Here is a 26,065-nt window from a genome sequence, read left to right on the forward strand (position 1 = left end):
CCACCACAATTAGCAGATCATCTGCCACCGGGCCAGGCTCTGCGCTCCACTCATAACGTCCTCAGAGCATCCCACGATGATGGCCTTACTGGACCCGCTTGACAGGGAAAACTGAGGCTCGGAGAAACAGGGCCAGGCCTGATCTCAGAGATCACACTGTGGGTACACGGAGGAGTGAGGATTTGGGCTCGGGTCTGTGATGTCAAAGCCTCTACTCCTTCGCTCTATCTCCTCTTTCCTGGAGTAAAATATCACCAGAGTCTGTGCACGGACATGCTGCCTTTGGCTTCAGGGAGCCTGAGCCCAGAGGGAGGGAGCATCACTCCTGATCACCACTAGGGGGCGCCTGCCTGCCCAGGCTCAACCAGGCTTCTTAAAGTGGGGACTTCTGAGCCCACTGTGAAGGGTTCCCTATGTCTGAATAATCCAGAAGCGTGTGTGTGTGCCAAGTCGCTTCAGTCGTGTCCGACTCTCTGAGACCCCATGGATTGTATCCCTCCACGCTCCTCTGTCCATGGGACTCTCCAGGCAAGAATATTGGAGTGGGCTGCCATGCCTTCTTCCAGGGGATCTTCCCGACCCAGGGATCAAACTCCTGTCTCTTTTGTCTCCTGCGTCGGGAGGTGGGTTCTTCACCACTAGCATCACCTGGGAAGCCCTGGCAGGCAAATCACCTCTTACGCTTGGTGTGAGCATAGGCAGGAGGGGGAACTCGCACCCTCTGGGACGAGGCCCTCCCTGCACCAGTGGGGCTACACTCTGTGACTTCAGGCGACAACTCTCTTCCCCATTCTGTGCCTCGGTTTCTTTTTCTGTAAGATTATTGATTTTCCAAGACCGTTCCTTTTCTATTTCTTTACAAAGAACCACTAGAGCAAAGAGGCGGGGAGCTTGGGTCTGGGAGGGACATTAGGCACTTCACTGCATCCTCAAAGCAACCCAGAGAGCAGAGCCCAGAGAGGGCATGACACTGCTTCAAAGTCACACAGCTGGGAAGGGCAGGGAAGGGGTGAGGCAGAGCTGGCATTTGAACCTAGCGGAGTGATTCTAATGTGAGACTGGTCCATGCCAGTTCTCACGAGGTGGGTGGTCGGGGAGCCTCAAGCAGTCGGCCCTTGCTGACTGTCACCTCCACCCAGCATCTCAGGTGCTTACTACACAGTACATATCAGTCCCCACTCTGCTCTGCCCACCTCGCCTGCCCTGCCCTTGCCAGCGGCCAGGCTGGCAGAGGAGGTGGCGGGAGCCCGGCTGCACACTCACCTGCTTGATGCACTGCAGTCGGTCGTTGGTCTGTTGGATGTGCCTGTCCATAGAATTCATTCTGGCCGTTTCGCTGGGCTCTACCCGAGAGCCATGAACGTTGTCCAGCCTGTGAAGACAGAGGACAGTGGGTGTCACTGGGGCTGTGCCAGGCCCGCCGGCCTCTGCCCCGGGGCAGCCTTGGGGTGGGAGGAGGAGCTATGCCCATGGCTGCCCAGCCCTTCTCTAGGCTCAGGGCAGGAGGTGTTCCTGGGTGTTCTTTGCGGGTGGCTCATGTGAGCACTGGGCAGGCAAGGCCAAAGCGCATGTCTACACGCACGTGTGTGTTGGGTGGTGGCGGCGGCAATGGCAGCCCCATCTTCAGGTTCTTGCTGCAGGACTTAGCCCACTTGCTGTGGCTGTGTGTGCACGTGTGCGCAGAGATCTCCCCATGTGACAGCCCTGACTGCAGCATGTATCGTTTAAGGCAGCAATCCTGCCGTGGATGCCCTCCCCGCATCTCCCATGCCTTGGAGTTTACAAACCACAATTTCATGTTTCCCCTTTGCTCTCCCAGGAAAGAAAGAGGGTAGCCATCAGCACCACTTCCCTTTTCCAAACAAGAAGACTGAGGTTCAGAGAGAGGAAGGGAGTTACCCGGGGTGGCACAGGGAGCCCGAATTGGGCCCCGGGACTCTGACTGCAAGTTCCTGGCCGAGTGGTTGGGGCACAGGGCTGTCCCACTCAGCAGGCTCACTCTTCCTGAATGATGCTGGGCCTGGGGCAGGTGAGCATGTGTGTAACGAGGTCCCCTCGATTCCGCAAAGCTCACGGAGCCCCCAGGCTTCTCCAGGGAGGCCACGAGCGCAAAGGCAGAGATGGAGGAGAGGCAGACAGATGGAGAGACGTTCAACTCTGGCCCTCCCACTGCTCAGGAGTCCGGGTTTCCAGGCCTAAGCAGAAGTCTGCTCCTCACTGGCTGTTTGTCTTCCCATAACCCCAGGGCATTTCTGGCTGCAGACACCTGGGTCAGACACAAGGGACTCAGCAGAGGTTCCCCACCCCTGGCCTTCTCTGCTATCCCAAAACCTGCCCCCCTGAAGGCCTTTCCTCTCTGGCCATGTCACCAAACGTCCCATCCACCAAGCACTTGCTGTGTACCGGGCCCTTGCATTCTCTCCTCAACTCCTCACACCCGCTCTGTGAGATTAGAATCACCTCCATTTTCCAGATGAGGAAACTGAGGTCTGGGATCTCCCATGGCAAGTGGCGGTTTGGACTGTGTCTGCCTGTCTGCTCCCATGTCCTGTCTCTCTGCCCCCACCCTGGTTCAGAAAGCCGACAGTCTGCCTGACCACAGCCTTGGGAAGAAGGCCCTGTTCCTCTCCCAAGGAGCTCTTCACCGCACAGCTCTTCTCAAGCACTTCTTATTGTTCCGTTTGTGCTAGAAAAGGCGACTCACTGGCGTGGTTCAAAAATCCCAGGTGTCCAGGGTCATGCTGGCCTTGTCCCCTGCCCCCAGGGACCCTTCCAGAGAGAACCAGTGTCATCTGCCTCCTTCTGAAGGACTCAGAGAAGCAAATATCTATGTGTACTATCCTCTGCCACCCCTTAAAAAGCATAAAATGATAGCATTCTTCACACACTCTCCGGACCTCGCTATTTTCCTCTTAACGATATCTCAACGTGTATTCCACATCAAGACATAAAGAGCCTTTTCAGTTTTTAATGGCTGCACAGCATCCCAGGCACTGGTGAGTCATTTATCCAACTGCCATCTGAACATCCACCCCGGCCAGGTGCTGTTCTAAGGCCTGAGGCCCTAGACAAGGCCCTTCTGCTCCAGGGGCTCACACTCTGGCCCGAGATGAGGCCTGCGCTAGCCCCAGATTTCTTCATTGCAAACAGTGCCAGAGGATCGCCTTTTATATCAGCCACATCATCATGTGTGAATTAATCTAGAGAGCACACCCCTGGAGGTGGAGTTTCTGGGTCATTCGGGCATCTGCACTTTGATCAGTGCTTGCTGGGTTCATCTTATCTTGTAGCTCTCCAGAAAAAGTAAAAATGGGGGTAGCATCCCCACATTGATCTCTTCTACCCTCACCTTCCAGCGTCCTTCCTATCACACCACCTATCACACATTTACACACCCAGATGTACAACTTCTCCATCACTTATCCATCTAGATGCTTGTCTGTCCATCCATCCACCCACCCATCCATCCACCCATCCGTCTTTATTCTCCACTTGTCCACCCTTGCATGCTTCCAACTCACCCAGTAAATACTTGTCAACATCGTATACTGTGCTAACTCTATGGAACATGGGGAGGTGAAAATGGAATCATTTTCTCGAGCTCATGGAACCCTTGGTCCAAGCCTCTATCTAGTCCACGTCACCTTTTATATGACTATTTGTTGAACTCTTCTCATGTCAAGTGCTGGTCCAGGCACTAGGCAAAGACACGGTTCCTATATCCCCACTTTACAGATGAGGAAACAGAGGCCCGAAGGTGGCCTCTCAAGCACCACAGGGTGCACACCGAGCTGGGCCTCTCCAGCCCCCACCCAGGGCATGAGCGAACACTGGTTACCAGGGTGCCAGTTACAGACTGCTATTTCCGCAGCTAGCAAGGCAGGGGCACTGAGCCAAAGGGCCTCATTAAAAAGGAGGAGCCTGAAGGGAAGTCAAAGGGAACCCCAGGCCTGTGCAGACCTCAATCCCGTGCCCACAGGCAGTAGCCAACCAGGACAAAAGGCCTGCGCTGGCCCATGTGGCCAGCGGGGGGTGCTGTTGATGAAGATAACTGCCCAGGGGGTTAGAAATCTGAACTCTGGAAATTTGGTGAGGGATCTCAGAGGGTAAAGCGTCTGCCTACAATGCGGGAGACCCGGGTTCAATCCCTGGGTTGGGAAGATCTCCTGGAGAAGGAAATGGCAACACACTCCAGAACTCTTGCCTGGAAAATCCCATGGACGGAGGAGCATGGTAGGCTGCGGTCCATGGGGTTGCTAAGAGTTGGACACGACTAAGCGACTTCACTTTCACTTTCATGCATTGGAGAAGGAAATGAAACCCATTCCAGTGTTCTTGCGTGGAAAATCCCAGGGACGGGGGAGCCTGGTGGGCTGCCGTCTATGGGGTCGCACAGAGTCGGACACGACTGAAGCGACTTAGCAGCAGCAGCAGCAGCAGCTACACTGACTCATGCGCTGTCCTATCTGGAGGCCTATGTGATCTGAGATAGCTCCTGGATTCAAAGATGCTCAGAATATCATTGACCAAAGGTTCCTTGAGTTCTTCCACCACCTCGAGTTCAGCTGGCTTTATTCTTGGGGGGCCTGAGACCACAGGTGGAGTGTCTAAGGCCACACAGCACCTCTGAGCTAGATCTAGATCGCAGGGGGCTTTACTCCCAGACCCAGGCTCCATGTTGTAGGAACCAAGACATGAACGGTGGGCGTGGGACACCTGTGAGACCCAGAGGGTTGACAGGAGAGACATCACATATCACAGGGACAACTGTAAGTTGTGTGTGTCTCAATCTGTAAAAGAAAAAACGTCTAAGTGATTAAGGGGACACTCACAGGTGAGGTGACACTTCTACACCACCAAGATCAGTGGAGAATTGGGGCTAGTAACACCCGGAATGGATGGGCTAGTGCTTCCGGCCCATGAAGGAAGAGGGTCAAGGCCTAGAAGGCTAAAGATCACAGACATGAAGAGAAGAGAAGGTGCTGAAGGAGGCATGAAAATGGTGGCTCCCTGAGGGGCAGTGTGAGATTTTCCATTAGCTCTGCACCTACTGCGTTCAGGCACTAGGCCAGGCCCTGTGCATTGCTAATTCACTTAATCCTAAAAGGTTCAGAGAGATGAAGTGACTTTCCCAGGGTCACACAGCTGGGACGGTGTTGGGCTGATTCAAACCCTCCACTTTTTTAACCAGAGGCATGTTCTTTCCAATGCTCCAAGACTGGAGGTCAGAGCCTCCTGGAAGTCCCCACCCAAGACTGTGCCTGAGCCCAAAAAGATGTGCCCCTGGCACCTGTCCACACCCACCCACTTGCTTCCAAGGCCATCCAGTGCCGCTGGGCTCCCTGCATGCTGGCTGGTGTGGGAAAGTGGGAGCGTCAGCGGCCAGCAGAGGTCGCCCTCCACCACAGGAGCGCTGCTGGGCTTGGCTGCTGCTTCCCTCCTTCCAGCTTGGACACCTCTAAGCCTTTACAGGTCGCTTCAAATCCTCAGTGGTGGCTGTAACTCCAGCGCCCACTGCGGCCAGGCTCGCTCCCAAATGGAGATCACTGGTGGCCAGGCCCTGGGTGTACCCATGCCTCGGCCCTTCCTGCCGTGTTTGCCTCCAAATGGAGAGTGGGCTCAGGCGGTCCACCTCTGTGGTGCCTGGCCCTCTGTCCTGGTCTGAGCAGCCAGCAGCCTGCAGGAGATGCAAGGCTAGTCAGTGTGGGGACCCGGAGGCAGCCCAGCTCTGCCACCCTCCTTGGTTTTTCCGTCTGTAAAACGAAGCCTAGCCGCCTGCTGGCAGCTCTTCAAACTCAACATCTTAGGATTTTGGTGTCAGGAGCTCCAGCTCTTTGGAAAACGCCATCTCAACAAGTGTAAGATGGTTTGACTCTAGAATTGCAAAGCCTGTCTCAAGACAGGCCTGCGGGGAGCCTGCTGGCCCAGGAAACTCTGGAGGTGGTCACTCTTCCAGGGTCACCTCAGACCTCAGATGCTTCCCCTTTCTCTGTGACATGCTTTTCCTTGAAGCTAATGCTCGACTTGACTTAAATGTGTGTAGGTAAGTTTTCCAATGGTGACATCTGGGTTAGCTTCCCAACTCACAGGGGAGTGCTTGAAAGGGCCAAGCTCTCATTTCGCATGACTCACCACTAGTAGGGGAGTTCGGGTGAGTCCAGCCTCAGGGGAGCTCAGCACAGAAGATGCGCTCAAGGAAAGCTTGCTGCCCTCAGGCAAGTAGGGCGGCTCGGAGAGTAGACTGTGGAGAGTGGAAAGGGCGCCTGGGGACCACATGGTCCCGGCGGGATGGTAGGCAGGGGCGGAGAGAGGGGATGGACACAGGGGAAAAAGGATGAGTGGGACTGGAACCCATCTTGCTGGGCCCAAGGAGAGACCTGGGCCACCTCCTGGCTCCCTGGCAGATTCTCACCTGGTCTAAAATGTTGGAGGAGGCACATGGCCCTCACAGGCTCCTCCTTAGAAATAGAGAGTGAGTTGCTCTAATCTGCTCCACGGAAAGTGGGGCCCTGGAACCTTGGCGGCAGCTCCCTAGGGCTGGTATCAGGGGTACTAACATCAGGGTGTCTTATTTTCCCCCTTTGAGGCCAACAAGTTAACTGGTACACTTAACAAACGTGAACTCAGCCAAGAGGCTTGTGCATCTGTGTGTGCACACCCACATGCTTATGTACCCCCTTTGCACACTTATGTATAGGCACATGCACACACTTGAGTGCTGACCCAGACGCATGGAGCACACACATCTCCTGACAGCTTGCACAGGCAAGTGGCGGGTCCCCAGGGGAGCCGTGTGAGCAGCGGTGTGCAGAAACGATTCAATCACCATGCACATCTGCAGCTCGGGTCCCCCGGGACGAGCGGTGCTGGCAGCAGGGGTGGGGGGGGGGCTGTACCTACAGTCTGCAGAGCAGAGGCTGCATTCCAAGGCATCGTCATGGCCAGGGAGCTTGGGATGCGCCTGCTGCTCAGCGTGGTGGGAGACCTGGGGTTCCAGGGGATGGATCCTGGTCGGCCGGTTTACCAGCTCTTGGACTCTAAGAGGGGTGGATGTTGTGGGCCCTGGGTTCAGCAGTGACCTCTGTGTAACAGTGTCAGCCCCTGTCTGGCCCCCACCTCCCACTACTCCCCGCTGATCCCATACCCTCCGCGTGGGACTGCTGCCCGCCTCTGGGACCGTGTTCTGAAGATCACACCTCTAGGTCTTTACCTCTGTGCCTCAGCCCACAATGCCTGGCCCCCTTCATCCATCAGGGCCTGGTTCGGTGGTCACCCTCTTGGCTGGTTTCCCCCAGCGGAGCCACTCACTTCTGCGTCCTCAGTGCCCCGTCACGAACCCCCAATTTGGTGGTACTAGATAAGGGCGATGTCTTTGCATCTGGCTCCCTCATCAGTTGAGATGTCTTGCAGTTATGGGTTCCCAGAGTCTAGCCTAGCCTAGGGCCTGGTACTCAGTGGGTGCTCAGCAATGCTCATTAGAGGGATGGATGGATGGGTTTTCAGCAAGGAGTCAGTTCTAATCAGAGGATCTTATCAGGGAGACTCTGATAAGCCAGGCTGAGGCTCCCAGAGAGTGATACATGTACCACTAGAGGAGGAGGAGGATTTCAGGTGGTCCGTGGGCAGAGGTTTTACATCTTCATAGTGAAGTATTTGGACTAGAACAGCCATCACTGGCGAGTCTGTGGATATTATTATTGGGGATGGGTTAAATAAGGGAGGGGCGGCAAACCTGGAAGGATTAAAGAACCATTTTAAACATAATATAAATGGTATGAAAGAGACGGAGGTTAAGAAAGCACTGATACAGTTGATGCCTTCCTCATCTTAAAGGTTAAGGCGCTCAGAGAGGTGTAGCAGGTCTCCAGGCACGCTGCTTGGAGGCGGAGGAAGAGGGTGATGGTAAAGCAAACACAGTCGGGGTGACTTTGTGCCCTGGCCCAGGGAAGTCAGGGAGGAGGGCAGAGGGACAGACACGAGTTGGGAGAGGGAAGAGGCAGCTCCAGGCAGCTGCCCTGGACCAGCTGCGTCCCATTCTTGGCCAGGCAGCTGGAGCAGATCCTGGGGTCAGCCTGTGGCCTTGCTCTTGGTGGGGTCCCTGGGTAGGGGTGGGCCCTGAGAGCCAGACCTTCTTGGCAGGGAGGCTGTGGGAGGGCCCTTTATCTCCCCAAGCCTTCATCTCTCAAACAGGAAGGTGTATCCCCTCCCTTCCCACTGAGCGGAGGCGCTGAGTAAGTGAAGTCACGCAGGGCACATTGTTCTGAAAAGGGAAATCCTGATTTGGACAACAGTCTCTTCCAAACGCAGGACCCCTCCTTAATTTGGGGAGTGCCCCTTATGCCAGGACTGGACAAAGCTACATACCTCCTGACCACAGAGTTCAGATGCTCTGACTTGGCACGGTTGCTGGAAGGGTGGACCCGCTTCTCTTGATGACCCAGTGTCCCAGCACCCGCCTTCCCTACAGGAACCCCCGTTGTCAATGGTGGTTAGTGGGACACCACCATGTACACCTGGGTGTCTCAGAGGGGCCGCTCCTGAGGGCGGGTAGGTACACCTGACAACCTGTTCCGGGACACACGAGCTGATCCAGAGGAGAGGATGGCTGATTGGGAGGACACGTGTCAGTGTCGCTCTGACAAAGGTGCCAGCCCACTGTCCCAACCCACACGGTCCTGGGAGTCCCAGCTGCACCCGGGTGTGCTCATCTCCCTGGGGCCCGTGATGCCTTAGCAGGCCCAGGTCGTACTCTCGGGGTCAAAACCTCCCACCACCCTCTGGCCACACTGCAGGTCCGTGACCTTGCAGTGAACTTTCACTGACAGCTTCTCTCCCAAAAGGTGGAAGAGGGCCAGCTTTAGTCCTGGGTAAGGTTGCTGGGTTTCCTCTCCTCCCCAAGGCTATGCCGCCTCTGCTTTTTGTTTCCTCCAAATGGAAAGAGAAGCAGAGCAAGGGCTACATAGCCCATGGGGTGGCAAGAGACTGACGCCACTTGGCAACTGAACAACAACAAATGAACTTATATGTCCAGACACTAGGTTCTCTACGTGTATTAGCTCACTTTAAGCCCCAGAATTCCACTGTGATGTTCCAGTTATTATTACCATACTATCGATGAAGAAACTGAGGCTCAGAGAGGTAACACGACTTGCCCAAGGTCACACTACTGAGAAGTGGCAGTGCCCGGACTTGAACCCCAGGCTGGTTACACAGCCCACGAGGTTTCACTGCATCATGCTCTCCGTGGGAACGTAGGCTTCCTCAACATCTCTGCGAGGGACAAAGGTGACTGTCACTGCAGAGCCAGGGAGTCACGGTCCTGCCTGATGCTGTCTGGGCCGCAAGCCTGCCCTAGGACAGCAGTGCTCAAGCAGCGGCCCTGACCTGGCTTTGTTTTAAGGTTCTTGCCTGCGATTCCAAAGGCTCAGATGCCATGAAGTGGGGAAGAGGGAAGGCAGAAACAGTTTCCTGGGGGAACTCAGAAGACACAGTGTGGGATGAAGTTGGAGGTGGAGCCAGGGTCCCCTGACCACCAGCTGGTGTCCTATAGACGGCTGTAAATGCCCTGAAGATGCCTGCAGCTCCAGTTCTGGGGACAAAAAGGTGTTCTCCACCATCTCTTCCTTACCCTAGCTCCTCGAGCCTCCAAATCCACCCACCTGGCATTCTCCAGGAGCTCCAGACAGGGGTGGGGCAATGGCAGGTCCAAGGGAGAGTCAGTGTAACTAGATTAGCCCTTAAGAAGCGCCCAGCACACAGAAGGTGTGTGGTGTAAGGATGCCGCCCCTACCTCCTGCACCCCTGACAGGCATGGCTAACCAGTCACTGCATTCTTCCACTGGGCCCACACACGACCCAGCCAGTCATCCACACACCCTTCTGCCCAGTCATTCTTAACCACTTGGTGCCAACACATGAGAAAACACCTGGGCAGCTCCATTTTTAAAAGGAGGGTGAATAGAGGCTCAGAGTGGGGAAAGCTTAGCCAAGGGGCACCAGCCAGTCAAGACACGAGCAGAGATCTGCATGCAGATTTCCCAGTTCCCTATTTAGTCCTCTTTATTGGGAGTCAGAGCCAGGCTCTTCTCGAGCTGAGAGCCCACGTTCGGACCACACAGGCAAACCAGCCACATGTCAAGCAACCTTTCATCAATCACAGCCTCACAGCAGCTGGTGGGCAGTATTAGCCTATTTTGCAGAGGAGAAAAATGAAGGCTCAGAGTGGGTGGGTCGTTACTCCCCTATCATGCAGGACTGATATGGCTGGTCTAGGACAGCAGCTGTTTCTCCTCAGCCTGGGCTCTTATTTTCACTAACTGGGTATGCCTTCTCTTTTAGTGAGTTGCTATGAACTGAAAGATTTGTTTAAAAATTTCTCAAGAAAAGGGAGGTGGGGAACAGAGGAATCAAAAAGCAGGAATTTATTTGACTTAAAAGTGGTAGATGGCAAAAAACCAACCACCCAACACAAAACCAGTCCTCATGGCTTAGATCTAGAACGGATCTGGGGATCTGTTCGGACACATTGTTCACAGATGAGGAAACTGAGGCCCAGGGCAGGAGTGTGGGTGGAGGTACAGCAGAGCCTTGAGCCTCTGCGACAGGTCAGAAGTGGGGCCAGGGCGACATTCAGGCCTCGGGAGCTCGGGGCTGCCCTGAAGGTCTCGGCTCTCCCTGCTCCATCCACATCCAGGCCCCTCCTGCAGGTGTCTGCTGAGTGCACACCTGTGGCCCCAGACAGACAGCTCAGACAGGGACCTTACCAGGGAGCTCCCGGGGGTCTCCAGGTGGGGGTGAGGAAGGACAGGATGACCGTGGCCAGCCATGCCAAACCGGATGGCGGCAAGGGCTCTGCTCCTAGTGGGAAGCATCTGTGATTTCATCTCTGCAGAAACCCCGTGACGTCCCCACAGCTCCTTGGGGACTTTGGCACCCCAGCTGGGCTGATGCTGGCACACTGACCCCGTACGTCCGAGCCTCTTTCTAGAAGGCCTGTGTTGCAAGGGGCTGAGTCAGCTGGGTCTGGTGTCCATCACCCTGCTGTCATCAGATCTGCACTCAGGGAATCTCTGGGTGTGAGGGACTCAGGGACTAAGCCACCCCGACCCATGCTGGGAGTGGGGGCCTCATCTCTGGGGCCCTTTGGGGACAAGCTGGGTACCCCACAAGCAACCTGAAAACATGCCTCCTGAGTGTCTATTGAGAGATAAGGATTCACACCAGGTGCTCCAAAACCGAGTGCTGACTTGACGCTCTGACTGTGCAAAGCACTCTACAGTTTACAAAGCCCTGGTGTCATAACCTCATTTGACCCTTGTTGTTGTTCAGTCGCTCAGGCCTGTCCGACTCTTTGTGACCCCGTGGACTGCAGCACGCCAGCCTTCCCTGTCCATCACCAACTCCTGGAGTCTGCTCAAACTCATGTCCATTGAGTCGGTGATGCCATCCAAACCACCTTATCCTCCGTCACCCCCTTCTCTTCCCGCCTTCAATCTTTCCAGCATTTGGTCTTTTCCAATGAGTCAGTTCTTCACATCAGGTGGCCAAAGTATTGGAGCTTCAGTTTCAACATCAGTCCTTCCAATGAATATTCAGGGTTGATTTCCTTTAGGATTGACTTGTTTGATCTCCTTGCTGTCCAAGGGACTCTCAAGAGTCTTCTCCAGCACCACAATTTGGAAGCATCAATTCTCAGGTGCTCAGCCTTCTTTATGATCCAACTCTCACATCCGTACATAACCCTCATTACCACCTCATTTATGTGGGTCATATAGCTTAGTGGATCAGCTCACCAGGCTGCTTGGGTTCAAATCCTGGCTCTTGCATGTGCTAGCTGCTGTGACCTGGGGCAAAATGCTCTCTTCTACGTGCCTCAGGCATCTGTAAAATGGATGCAATAACAATGGTGCCAACTTCATAGGCTGCTGAGTTCGTTAAATGAGTCAGTGAATAGGAAGCACTCTGCACAGCCCCAAGCACGTGGGCCCCAGCTCTGCTCAGGACCAGGTGGGTCTTATCATCTCCATCATAGGCAGGAGGAAAGCAGGGCCAGAGAGAGGAGCCGGTATCCGCTAGGGGGGTGGTGGGGGGAATTAAAAGCCACCACTCTAGACGTTAAAGACCTTCAACTTTTCTCCCTCCATGCACCCTCACACAGGCGCCTCTGGGAACCACCCTGCGTCTCAGAGCCAGGTGCCTTTGAGGACGTGGGTGGTTGAGGCAGGGGCCTGTGCCCACCGGCCAGAGTGCTGGGTGGGGGGATTTGTCCTTGAGGCAAAGGCCAGTCCTGAAAAGCTCAGGAGGACACAGGGATAGGGTCACTGCTTTGGGGCAGATGGACAGAGTGCTGCCGCTCCAGAGCGGCACCGGACACCCACACAGTGTCTGTCCAGGTGGGCAGTGTCACAGGAGGAGGCAGGGGGACCAGAGGAGAAACACTGCCTATTCTGGGGAAAAGGAGGGTAGCGGCCAGGACGCTGCAGGTCAGGCTGCCTGCAGTGAGTTTCGCGGAAAAGGGTCCTTCCTGCCGAAGGATCCTCTGGTAAGACTGGCTGGGGAGAAGCTGCATATTCCAACCACTCTTGGTGAGGAGGAAGCACATAAAGGGCCTTAGAGCATCTGGCTTTTCCCAAAGTGAATGGAGTGCAAAAAACTTTTTTCACTAAACACATTTTAAAATCCCATAGACTAGTTTTCCCTGGAACTGTCTTTGACAGATTCCGAACTAAGAGGAGTGGCTGCGGGGTGAAGAGGCTAGACAGCAGGCAGAGAGAGAGGGCAGAGAGGATGGGCAGGCTGGGGCAGTGGTGCCTGGCAGGGTAGGGGACCAGAAACTGAAGTGTCTGCGGGAAGAGAGGCCACAGAGCATCCACACCAAGATCTGGAACCCACCGCCCAGGAGGACTGGGGCCTCAGACGCTGAATCCAGGATTACGGCCAGCGTCATGAGGCCACCATCACTTCAGTCGCTCAGTCACGTCTGACTCTTTGCTACCCCATGGACTGCGGCACACCAGGCTTCCCTGTCCTTCACCATCTCCCAGAGTTTGCTCAAACTCATGTCCATTGAGTCGGTGATGCCATCCAACCATTTCATCCTCTGTTGCCCCCTTCTCCTCTTGTCCTCAATTTTTCCCAGCATTAGGGTCTTTTCCAATGAGTTGGCTCTTCACACCAGGTGGCCAAAATATTGGAGTTTCAGTTTCAGCATCAGTCCTTCCAATGAATATTCAGGGTTGATTTTCTTTAGGATTGACTGGTTTGATCTCCTTGCTGTCCAAGGGACCCTCGAGTCTTCTCCAGTACCACATTTTGAAAGCATCAATTCTTTGGTGCTCAGCCTTCTTTATGGGCCAACTCTCATATTTGTACATGATTACTGGAAACACCATAGCTTTGACACTATGGACCTTTGTTGGCAAAGTGGTATCTCTGCTTTTTAATAGCTTAGATGTACCCAATCGGCCAGGACCTGCCCATGGGCCCGGCAACTCCCTACGCTCAGCAATGCTGGCCTAGGTCAGGAGGAGAGAGGCCCAGGTCACTTTCTAGAAGGGCAAAGGCCAGAGTTGGAAGGTCAACTGAGCTGCCTGAGGCAGAGGCTGGGTTGTCTGGGGAGGCTGGCACCTTCTCTGCCCCCTCTAAGCCAAGAAATCTAAAGGGACAGCACAGGCCAAGGTAGCCCCGGCCGCCAGAGTCCCCTGCCCCAGGCTGCCGGCCTGTATGGCCCTTCAGCAGCCACTCAGAAATCTCTGTGATTGTGATTAAGAAGAAGAGCAATATCATTAAGTACCTACTGTGTGTTGGGTGGCACATTTGCTGTCTCACGTGACTTTTCTTTATGACAAATGATAAAGATATAGTTAGAATGATTAGCGCCATCTATAGATGGGGAGAAATAAGACTGAAAATGATTAAGTGACTTGCCCAATATCTGAAAATGGCACAGCTGGGATTCGAACCTGTCTGTCAGACTTGAAAGTCCAGCATCCCTCCCCTAAGCCAAGCCACCTCCACACCATCCAGGGGCTTGGGGCTGAGAAAGCTTCTTTGCAGACGACCCAGCTCAAGGCTGTTCTGGAAGAGGACTTTCAGTTCAGCCACCCACTGGGTACCACCCTTTGCTAGCTCTGCATTGCTGTGCCCAGGCTAGAGTTGGAGAACATGGATAAGAGTCATCTGTGCTCAGGGGGCTCCTGGTCTTGGGAGGGTTCCAATCATGCCAGTTACATGCACGGTATGTGGATCACAGTTGGCCTCTCTGGGCCTGTTTTCTCAGCCTGTAAAGGATGGGGCTGATTGAGATGTCACACACTTCTCCCTGTACCCCCTAAACCTCTGAGGACAGCAGGGGACACTCAGGATCCAGTGAGCACTCCCTCTGCACCAGGCCCTTCCACACACAGATTACTCCCCTAACTCTCACACCAACCCAGCGAGGTGGGCATCCTTGCTCAGACTTTACAGATGAGGAAACTGAAGTCCAGAGAGGTTACGCAACTTGCCTAAGGTCACACAGCGGACCAGTAGGGTGGCTGGGATCGGAACCTGGGTTTACTCATTGCAAAGGCCCACCCAGCCTGATGTAAGACTAGGAGAGATGCAGAGAGAGATTCCTCCTAGGCCTGAGCCCACTCCACCAGGTGAGTGTAGAACTCAGCCCCTCAGTTCTTAGCCTTGGTGAAATTCGGCCTAGGTGAGACCATCCCTAAGGCATTTTCTAGCTTCAGCGCTCTGGCAGGAGGCTGGGGGAAGGAAAGATCAAATCACAGTAAAAAAGTAAGATGAATCCCGGATTTCCAGAAGCCTGGAATCCAGGTGAAGGCAGCCAGGCTGAACTAACCGACCAGATGGCCATGCCCACCATGGAGGCCAGACTGTGGAAGGCCCGGAGTTGGTCTGGCGACAACCCCATAAGCTTCCTGGAGGTGGAGGGGCAGAGCCAGGCCCGCAGGAGGGGCAGTGTGGCTGGGGACAGGACCAAGACATGGGGGTGGGCTGGGCTGGGGCAACGAAGACCTGACTTATTTTGGAAATAAAACCATCCACGCCCAGTGTCCTTTCGTCCAGGCCTGGCCAGTCAGCTTGGCAGGATGGCATCAGGGTCTTTCTTAACGAAGGTATTGAAATGAAGCAGGACGCATACAATTCATCTGCTTTTTAATTAACTTGCCCCGCTGCCTTAAGTGATTCCCTGCTTACGTTCATTCTTTTGAAAATTCCAAAGTGCTATTTCTGACCTGTGATTTACTATTGCCGCACGTCTCTATAAGCAGTGTTTTAGCTTAAGTGGCAGTTGCATATTAATTACAAAGTTAATTATGTGCTGTGTAATCATGCTGTAATTCATTAGTTTACTCTACACTCTGAGAGCCTCACGCTAATAGCAAGATCTGACAGAGGGGTTTAGGAATCACCAGGAAAGATCTGTTGAAGACCTAGAATGGGGCTGAAAAGGACTTGAGCCCTCTCAGGATGGTTCCTTGAGACACATCTGGCTGCCTGGAGGCTGGGTCTCTGGGCCCCTCGAGGTTGTCCTCCTGAACACAGTACAGGACCCTCGCTGCCCCGGGCTCTGAGGGATCGCAGCCTGGAGTACATACTGCGTGCAAACCCTTGTCTGCTGAGGATGGTGGAAAACCCAGCTGGGTTTTGTTTTTTTCCCCCACGGAAGTGCAGGGACTGGAACAGAATTTGTTTAAAATTACTTACGGAACAGAGAGTTACTTCTAGGTGAAAAATTAACTGCTCAGATTACCAAGACAAAATGGTCCTGGGAACGCTGACCGTGGGGCAGACCTGGGAGGGGCTCTAGAGGCTTCAGGTCCAAGACGGCCATTTAGATGGGGAGACCCCAGCCTGAGAGCCGGCGGGGCACGCTGGGCTTGGGACCAAGGTCTCTTCACAGCCGTTTCCTTCCCTACCATCTCCCCTGAAGTGTCAGGGATCTTGATATGAACACTGGCCACCTTTCTATTTCCTTTCTTTCCTGTTTTGTTTTGTTTCCTCATGAATTGGGCTTCTAAGATGGCTCAGTGCATAAAGAATCCACCTGCAATGCAAAAGACCCAGGTTTGATCCCTGGGTCAGGAAGACCCCCTGGAGAAGGGCATGGCAACCTACTCCAGTATTCTTGCCTGGAGAATCCCCATGGACAGAGAAGCCTGGCAGGCTACAGTTCATGGGGTCACAAAGAGTCAGACACGACTGAATGACTTTCACTTTACTAATGAACTGACCCACAGGGTGGCCTTGGCTGTGAAACCCAACTCCACTCTTTAGCCGATCTGAAAACCCTGCTGAGGCCCAGGTACCTTGTTTCTGAAATGGGGTGAAGGTTCCCTTCAACCTGGCATAGAGATCTGCCCCTGTCAGACCACTTGAGCAATGTTCCAGAGGATTCTTTTCTAGAACCACCCTTTCCCAGCCAGTGGAGAATTCCCCATGATGTTCCAATGGCATTTAAAAGTCGATATGAATAAACACAGGCCTGCTGCAAAAGCCCCACTCTCTGCAAATCTGTGGGTCAAATTTCAAGCCTTTGTCACATGAGAGGATACAAGGCTGTGACCTACCCTGGACATAGTGATCTGGTGGCTGAGACCCTCTGCTTTCCAAATATAAACCTACTTGTTTTATTTTTGCTGACAGCTGAACGAAAAAAAAAAAAAAAAGATGTGGAAGTCCTTCCCTTTCTGGCTCCAGTCAACAGAGGAGAGAAGGGCTTGGAGCCCCAGCTGGCATGGGAGGAAGATAAATAAGAAAAAACAAAACATGTCCTCATGCTACAGTGGAATGTTTAAAAAACAGGTGAAAAGCACAAGGTCGGGGCAGATTTCATTTTCTATAATTTTAGCAGGATCAGGGAGGAGGCAAGATGCTGCCGACTCAACAGTTTTGGGGGAATCAGTTTTGGAGGGAACTCATTTTTTTTGGTGGGGGAGGGAGGGGGGGTGTCTTAACAGCCAAAGGCGCTGTGGTTTCCTTTCCAGGGAACACACTGGTTTCCCTGGCAACAAGAAGTCCAGCCTCCAAAGTTCTGCCGCGAGACCAAGGCTTGGCCTGGGATGCTCCCGACTATTACCCACGGCCAAGGTCTCACCATCCTACTCTCCCAGGCAGTGAGCTGGGTGGGAGAGGGGCAAAAATGTCAGCTCTGCAAAAATGTGGGCACCAGTCCCCATCTCTCCCCCCTGCACTCATGCAAGCAGCTACTCATCCCTGGATCACTGCTTTCCAGGGCTTTATGGCTGAGCAGGTGAAAAAAAAATGCTAGCAACAGCTTGGAAACAAGCCTGCATTTGACAGCACCTGGGGACCTTGTGGGAACAGTAAAGTCTCTGGGGCGGGCGGCCAGTGGCCCAGCAAGGCTGGGTCTCGTGTCTAGCATGCTTTAGCCTCGTGTGGCTGGCACAGGGGGACAGCATGGGAAGACAGAAGGTCTGAATTTCTGAAGTCACCTCCCTCTATCCAGGCTCGCTCATGTGGCTCCAGAGGCGTCTTGTGGATTTTTAGAGCCCAGTTTCCCAGAGAGAAATATTTAAATGTCTGGCCTGGGAAGATGCGATTCCTGCAGCAGGTGTGGGAGGGGTGGGGTGTGAGTGGGAGGAGGAGAGGAGAGGAGGCAGAAAGGGGCCAGTGATGGAATCTGCAGAGCGCTGATCCCCGGGCGCGCTGTGCTAAGTGCTCCACATGCTCTGTGTCTAACTCTCTCTCCAGTTGCCAGGGGAAGCAGGCACAATTATTCCCGGCTGGAGGGAATGAAGGGGTCAAGTGACCTGCACAAGGCCACCCAGTAAGTGAGTGGCAGAGCCATGAGTCACACCTGTCAGTCTTGACCCTCTTCTCAGGAGAGGGGTGGATGGAATGACAAGGGCAGGGAGGGGAGAGTCCTCTGGCTAGTGCTTTACTCCCCTGGTGGTGAAAGGGAGACAGAGGTTCCTAAAATTCTCCCTTGTGCTCCCCTGCTAGTCCCCGCTGTTATCTAAACATTCCCCAGGAAGACAGGCCCCAGAGCAGAGTTATCCGGAGGCTCTGACCCAGAGGGCCCAGTCCCCACACTCCACCTCGAGGCAGATGTAGCACTGGCTGATGTTTCCCGAGGGCCTGACATTGCATCCTTTACAAGCTCTATCTCCTTTAAGGCCAGAATGGTCCTATGAAGTAGGTAGTAAGAGTCAATTTCACAGATGAGAAATGGGAGCTCGGTAGCATGTCCAAGTTAGTCAGCAAGAGGCAGCGCTGGAATTCAAGCCCTGGTCAGATGCCAAAATTTAGGTATATCCTTAACTAATGACGATGATAATGATAGCCAAACTTCCCTGAGCTCTCATTATGTGTCTGTCCTGTTTTAAGCACTCTGTGAAGACTCTTGAGGGTCCCTCGGATAGTAAAGAGATTAAACCAGTCAATCCTAAAGGAAAACAACCCCGAATATTCGTTGGAAGGTCTGATGCTGAAGCTCCAATACGTTGGCCACCTGATGCAGAGCCGACTCACTGGAAAAGACCCTGATGCTGGGAAAGATTGAAGGCAGGAGGAGAAGGGGACAACAGAGGACAAGATGGTTGGATGGCATCTAGATTCAATGGACGTGAGTTTGAGCAAATTCTGGGAGACGGTGAAGGACAGGGAAGCCTGCCATGCTGCAGTCCATGGGGTCGTAAAGAGTCGGACACGACTTAGTGACTGAACAACAATAAGCATTCTACAGATATTTACTTATTTTATTCTCTCAACCATCCTATGAAGTACATGTTACAATTAGCTCCATTTTATAGACCTGAAAACCGAGGCACAGAGCTCTGTAAGCAACATGGCCAGGGGCACACAGTAATCTATAAGGCCAGGCAGACTCCTGAAATTCATACTAGTGATTCATGCTAATGACTCATACTACGACCTGTTTCTCCAACCACTGGGACATCCTGCCTCCCAGCCTTGAGCTCTTGATTCTGGATGGTTCTGGGACCCTGGAAGGCCAGGCAGCCACTGGGAGCCGGGGCTTTTCCAACAGAGTGCCTTCTCCCACCCCAGGGATATGGCAGGCAGGACCTGGACTGTGCTTCCGAGTGTGGATGTGAGTGTGCACGTGTGTGCACCTCAGGCTGGGCAGCATCAGGGCGTGCATGCAGCTGATTTATGACCCTCAGAGAAACAGAATTGCAAAGCTCACTCACAAATCTTCCCTATCGAGGGACTTGTGGCGGGCAGACATGCAGTGAATTCCCAAGAACAGGCAGGCCTCCCTGCAGCCTCTGCTCCTGAGACGAGTCCAGGTGACCTGGCCACCTGTGGGTCAGCTACACAGAGGTCCAGGCCAGTGGTGGCCAGCCAGTGGACAGCCGGCTCAGCCCTGGGAGTGGTCACCGACCTGGGGTGGGGGACCCGTTTCTGTGTATCAGAAATGCTGGCTCCAGAGTGACCTGGCCCCTGAGGAAGCACCCCCAGACACAGGTTACCCATCCTCTACCCTCTGGCAGGTCCACCCCACAGCCAGCCCTTATACTCTGGTCCTCATTGCTCAGAAGTTTGGGATCAGGACCCTTAGCACCTACTGAACTGAAGACACTAGCAAATGTCTCTTGACTCATACTACATGCTTTTGTACTGTACTAAGTTTTCAAGGTTTGTCTCATTTGAGCACATGTCACATGCAGAGGCTGGAGAAGTCTCCTGAAAGTCCCTTGGACAGCAAGGAGATCAAACCAGTCAATCCTAAAGGAAATCAACCCTGAACACTCATTGGAAGGACGGATGCTGAAGCTGAAGCTCCAATACTTTGGCCACCTGATGCAAAGAGCTGACTACATCAGAAAAGACCCTGATGCTGGGAAAGATTGAGGGCAAGAGGAGAAGGGGATGACAGAGGATGAGATGGTTGGATGGCATCACTGACTCAATGGACATGAGTCCAAGCTCCTGGAGATAGTGTGCTGTGATTCATGGAGTCACAAAATGTTGGCACGGCTTAGCAACTGAATAACAACACACGCAGAGGCAAGGTTCAGAAAAGTGACGTGACTTGAGATGGGATCCTAACGGGAGTAGTCTGATTCCAGAGCCTGTTCAGAGAACCATTCCACCGTGTTGACTTAAATCCTCAAACTCCTTTGCGGTCCCCAGGCTGTGTCCCTGGCACACAAATGCTCAATGCGCTTTCCCCAGAGGGGACAATGGAAGGGGGGCTCCAGGGTCCAGGCTTGGGTCTGGCTGGGATCACTCTACTGGTATTAAACCCCATCCCAGTTCCCACAGCTGTAAACTATGAGATGTTTCCAGCTTCTTCATGCCCAGAACTAGCGGTGCCACACTCTTGAGTCTGGCTCACAGTGACCCTTCTAAACCAGGCCCTGGGGGCTGCCGTGAGGACAGAGCAGTAAAGGGATGCATGCCTTTTTCCCAAACCTGGCTTGGCAACACCCTCCCCAGCAGCAGGCACAGGGTAGCACACCCCATAGGGTACCCAGCCCTTGGGCCCTCTGTGATCTCCCAGCCAATTCTCTTGATGCCCCACCCCCACAGGTGGGAGGATGGGCAAGGGCAGGGCAAAGAGGCTGCCAAGCAGGTGGCAGTTGAGGGCCAGGGATAGGCCAAATCTTGGTTCTGCCCTAACCTGCTGTGTGACCTAGGCCAGCGTGTAGCTCTTTCTGAGTTTTGTCTTTTCTAGCTGGGAAATGAGTCAGGCATGCCTGTGTGATGGTTGGGGGGATTACATTAAATGAGCATGAGTGAGGGCCTGACCCTTCTGAGAGGTGTCATCCACGCACACACGTGCACACGCAGAGCTGGGAGGACGTCGGGTTACAGGAATCCCCATCCCGGCCTGCAGAGCACGCCAGGCTGCCCTACCCAAGAGGTGTCTCTGGGGCCTGGCACCAGGGTGAGAGTCTCCGCTCCTCCTCCTCCAGCTCAGACTCCTTCAGCCCCAAACCTATAATCCCCAGCTGGGAAAATGACAGCCTTGCCCAGCAGCCGCCCTCGGCCGCCGGGCGGGGAGCCGGGTGGTGGCCATGGTGGTGGCCGGGAGGCGGGTCCGGGACACACAGCCGCCGAGTCAGGGGAGGTCAACGGCGGGGGACAAATGCCGTGGGGACTGTGGGCTCTGGGGTGGCTGGACAATGGATGAGAGGGGAGAAGGGGAAGGGAGGGCACAGGACTGCAGGGCCGGTCTAAGGCTGGCCCTGGGCAGGACAAGGCCCAGGCAGATCAGCAAGGGGTCATGACCCTGGAGCCAGGAGCACAAGGAGGGGGCCTCTGTATAAACTCGAAGGCTGGGGCCCAAGACCCTGAGGCTGGGCCGGCCCCTGGAGGCCGCAAGGCAAGCCCTGCCCACAGGTTGGGGAGCAGCAAACACACTGATTCCTGGCTCTGCCCCAGCCTCCCCTGGAGGGTGGGGGATTCTGCGTTCTGGAATGAGCTCTGGGATCTGGTTTCAGCAGAGTGGCAGGTGGCTGCGTGGGGACCTCTGGATGTCCCCTGTCACAGGGAGGTGCTGGGGTTTCTCCTGCCTGTGCCGCCTTCCCTGCCACTTGGCAGGAGGCAAAACCACAGCAGTGCCATGGACACCATGTCTGCTGAGCTTTGCTGCTCACCACCTGTCTGCTTAGAAGCACATGACCCATTTGTGGGCGGGGCTGCAGGATGGTCAGACCGATCAGCAAGGCTGGGGCCAGCCCCTGAGCACCCGTCCCGGGCTCCTCCCCACTGAGAACAGCTGTCAGGGAGCTGAAACCCTGGCGCTCTCTGCCTCCCCTCCAAACCTGCCTGGACAGGGAACTGTCACCAGCCCTGAGCTGCTGGGCTCTCGTCCAGTGTCACGTGGACCCTTGCCCCATCACAGCGGGGAATGAATGGCCTGGCCTCCTGGGACATCCTGCCCCAGGCCATGCTGCCCTGATTCTCCAATCGCCTTGGACAAGTCACATATCTCTCTGGGCCTGGGTTTCCTCATCTGAAATAGGAAGTGGGGGGAGGCTGGACTTGGCAGCAGGCAGGCTGTGAGGGGAGGGCATTCCAGGTGGACGGAATGTCTTGAACAGCAGCTCAGGGGTGGGAGCACATGGGAAACACACCCATGTGGGCTGGGCCAGGAGACTGGGGTTGAGGCTGGATGTAGCCTTAGGGTTAGGGTCAAGGTTGAAACTGGAGTTGGGGTTGGCACTGTCTGAAGGGGAAGTCTCCTGAGGGCACTCAGTGTCCCCCGAGCAGGGGCCCTTGGTGGCTGTCCTGATGGCTCTGGATCATGGGATGGGACTAGCTGTGCTGCATGCTCAAGAGGGGAACGGCAGACTTTACTCGAGGCCACCCCAGGGGGCCACCAGGGAGCCCGGAAGAGAAATGAGGGTGCAGCCAGCCTCCCTTGGATCAGCCTGAGCACAGCGATGGCAGGGCCAGGGCCTACCCTATGGTGCTGTGCTTAGAAATCAAGCCCTGGGGTGACAGGCCACGGGGCAAGGGGATGTCCAGGCCTTGAGGAGACAAGGGCCCATCTGGGCATAAGGGTCCCTGGGTCAGGGCCATGGGGAAGGTGCAGCTCAGGCCCGGAGGTCAGGACACGTGCCCGGGGCCTCCCGGGGCACAGGCTGTTCTGGGTCCGGATTCCCCACTGGTATCCCCACAGCCCCCATCACACCTGTTGTCCTGTGGGGTACCTAGAGACCCTGCCTCCAGTAAGAGGGTTATGCCTAAGGACCGGGGTGATGCCTCAGGGCACACAGGAGTGCTGGGGTGTGCACTGCCTGGAACACTCAGCCATTTCCTTGGGCCATGCCACTGTGGAGGCCAGCAGAGCACCACAGCTGACCTCCTCAGGGGACAGGCCCCTGCCCTCTCCTGGCCCCCAGCTCCTATGTCTGCCCTCCATCTTGACCTCCAGGATGGTGTGAGGCACCTTTAACCCTCCCCTGAAAGGAAGAGATGGACAGGCGGCAGGACAGGTGAATGAGGGGCCAGTCATTGGAGGATGGGGCCTGCCGGCTTCTCCCTGACCAAACACTGGGATCTGAAGCCAGGGGCCCAACAGGAGGGCAGGGAGCATGAGGGCCGGATGCTCCTGGGGCCTGCCCACCCGGAGCGCCTGCTCACCCGCTGCCCGGTCCCACTTGCCACGGCCTCGCCAGCCCCTTCCCTGCCCCCTCGCGGGCCTGAGATGGCTGTCACCATGGCAACCCTGCTCATTCAGCCCGGGATAATGAAGCCAATGTGTTTTTCATTTCCATGAGCTGGAGTGTGGAGCAGAGCGGGGGAGGGGGCTTCCCCCTCCAGCCCCTCCTCTTGGGCGGAGGAAGGCAGGCTGGAGAGTGTGTGGGGGCCTGAGCAGCAGAGGAACAGACACCAGCGGGAGGGGTGGGTGAGACCTGGAGCCACCAAGCTCTCGACCCGCTGCAGCAGCCTTGCAACTGGATAATGCCAGCCAGAACGGCAGACCTCCCTGTCAACACCCAGGCCAGGAGCGGTGGCTTGGAGCCAGGCAAAGGGGGGCTCCATTTCTAGCTGTGTGACCTTGGGCTGGTGATATCACCTCTCTGGTCTTACTTCAGTAGAACCAGCAGCATTTGCTGGGTCCCTTCTGAGTGACTGGTCTGCTGCTGCCCCCAGAGAGTTAGAGAGGACCAGACAGTGCCTCATCCCTCAAGAACCCAAGGTTCCTGGGAGAAGGAGTGTGTAGTGGGCACATTTCTAAGCTGTAAAAATAAGGCCAGTAATTCTTACTCGTTGTTATCTTTGAGTTACGACTGGGAGCGGGCAGGAAGGGGAGGAAATGTGAAGTCGAGCACGGGAACATGCCTGCTGTACATCGTAGGTGTCTTACCAGTGCTGACCTCCCTTCTTTTCTCCATCCTGAGTCCCTGGCCCACAACACACAGATAGCAGATGTTTAAGAATTTCTCATATGTGAGTCAGCAGTCACAGCTGCCTGGACGCCTTTTCTTCCCCTTGGCGTCAGGACAGAGACCTGCCCGTTTGGCGGGAGGGGAAATCGAGGCCTGAGCAGGGCTGGGGTTGGGGGAGAGCAGGGTGGCAGAGCAGTGGCCCTGGGCCAGCACTGTCGGTGGCAGGGCTCATCTGTGGTCCAGACAGGGGAGAGTGGGCGGGGGCAGAGCGTCTGGGAAACCCATGGCCCACAGCCTCTGCCATCACACCCCTCCCCCTCCCCAGCCCCTTTCCAAGGGCAGGAAGCCAAAAGCACTCACGCAGAAAACCCTGGCCTATCTCCTCCATCCCCCCACCCCCACCCTGCGCAATAATTCAATCACCTGGAGGCCAGTGGCCCTCTCTCCTGGCTGGGCTGACAGATTAGAGGGGGAGGGGAGGGAAGCCTGCCTAGGGAGGGGGCAGGGAGACGGAAAAATCAGAGCAGGGCTTGAAAAATGAAGAAATAAACCTGCCAGGAGGAAGACAGCCTCGACCCGTCCTCCATAAAGCTGTCTTAGGGCCACCAAGGATGCTGGCGGGTGGAGGGGGTCGGAGCTGGCTCCTTCCGGGACCCCTGCCACCCCTGCCCAGCTGGGTTCCAGCCCCCCGCTGGTGAGGGGTCAGGGAGGAGGGGGCTGGATGGGCAGGCATGGGGGAGGTGCAGGTGTCGGGAGAACATGGCGGGAACAGGGGCCTTTTGTCGCCCAGGCTGACTGACACCTGAGCGCAGTAGGCACTTGACGTCCAGCCGGCCCTGGGAGGAACGCAGCCCCATGTGCCCGTGGGGAGCTGGCGTCGAGCCGGCCCTCGGAGAAACGCAGCCCCGTGCCTGTGGGCAGCTGGCGTGGAGCCGACCCTCGGAGGAACGCAGCACCGTGCCCGTGGGCAGCTGGCGTGGAGCCGACCCTCGGAGGAACGCAGCACCGTGCCCGTGGGCAGCTGGCATGGAGCCGGCCCTCGGAGGAACACAGCCCCGTGCCTGTGGGCAGCTGGCGTCGAGCCGGCCCTCGGAGGAACGCAGTCCCGTGCCCGTGGGCAGCTGGCATGGAGCCGGCCCTCGGAGGAACACAGCCCCGTGCCTGTGGGCAGCTGGCGTGGAGCCGGCCCTCGGAGGAACGCAGCACCGTGCCCGTGGGCAGCTGGCATCGAGCCGGCCCTCGGAGGAACGCAGCACCGTGCCTGTGGGCAGCTGGCGAGCAGGCCTCAGAGCAGGCTGACTGGCTCGAGGGCGAGATGGAGCCTAGTCCTCCCTTCTGAGCGATGGGAGACAGGCCAGAGTCACACACAGCCCGGGGTGTCCAGGCCAGGCCCCCTTTCACCATGAACTGCAGCGTGGGGGGACCTCTCCTCCCCACCGAGGGGGGAGACCCCCACAGAGTCCCCATGATGTGAGTATGCCAGGCTGGGGCTGAGCAGACCTGTGAAGGGGTTGCAGCCCCGGCCCTCATCTGGGCCCCTCCTCAGGGCCGTCAAGAATCATGTTTTTAGGAACACCGAATGACCCTGAAAACTGTTCATGATGTAAGTCCAAAGGAGAAGGACAGAAAATTATAAAGTGACCTGAAAGTAATATACCAGGATGTTGACCAGGATAACTCCTGGTTGGAAGGATGATGGGCAGTTTTTGTTTTTCTTCTTCTAACTTTTCTGTGACTTCCAGACTTTCTACAACAAGCATGCATTACTTTTACAGTAAGGAAAAAAAGGACACTATTATAGAGTTTAAAATCAATAAGCCAATTCCACTAAATGCTACTTGTGCTACATTCTCTATGTGAAGGACATCAAAGAAACTCTTGCTGGATTTAGGTGGGTTTGATCCCTGGGTCGGGAAGATTCCCTGGAGAAGGGCATGGCAACCCACTCCAGTATTCTGGAGAATCCCACGGACAGAGGAGCCTGGCAAGCGACCCATCCCTGGGGTTGTACAGAGTCGGACAGCTGAGAACTGACGCTGACACTCGGTTCGGGCACGCGCCCTCCCCCACGCGAGCCTCCACGTGAAGTCACTTCAGGCAAGAGGGAGGGACCAGGGCTGCTCTTTATGTGTTGGGTGGCTTTGGGTGAGTCCTGCGCCTCTCCGTGCACCGCTGTTTTGCTTTTACTCTGCTGGCCTCACTGGATGGATGCTGAGGATTGCTAGGTCCTG

At 55.4% G+C, this 26,065-nt stretch overlaps 1 protein-coding gene across 10 annotated transcripts in view; it reads right to left on the reverse strand.

The window, feature by feature from the left end:
• Positions 1 to 26,065, reverse strand: part of ZMIZ1 (zinc finger MIZ-type containing 1) — a 242,465-nt gene that overhangs the window by 111,380 nt on the left and 105,020 nt on the right. For all 10 annotated transcript variants that reach the window (XM_086381797.1, XM_086381787.1, XM_086381791.1 and 7 more), the window contains one exon: positions 1,264 to 1,372. In XM_086381797.1, coding sequence (XP_086237923.1) covers positions 1,264 to 1,323 — 60 coding nt within the window. In that variant the 5' untranslated portion in view covers positions 1,324 to 1,372. The remainder of the gene's footprint in view (positions 1 to 1,263; positions 1,373 to 26,065) is intronic.

Source organism: Bos grunniens, chromosome 28 (assembly GCF_055505025.1).
Source record: "Bos grunniens cultivar Pamir isolate PY7600 chromosome 28, Bosgru_T2T1.0, whole genome shotgun sequence".
Classification (NCBI taxonomy): domain Eukaryota; kingdom Metazoa; phylum Chordata; class Mammalia; order Artiodactyla; family Bovidae; genus Bos; species Bos grunniens.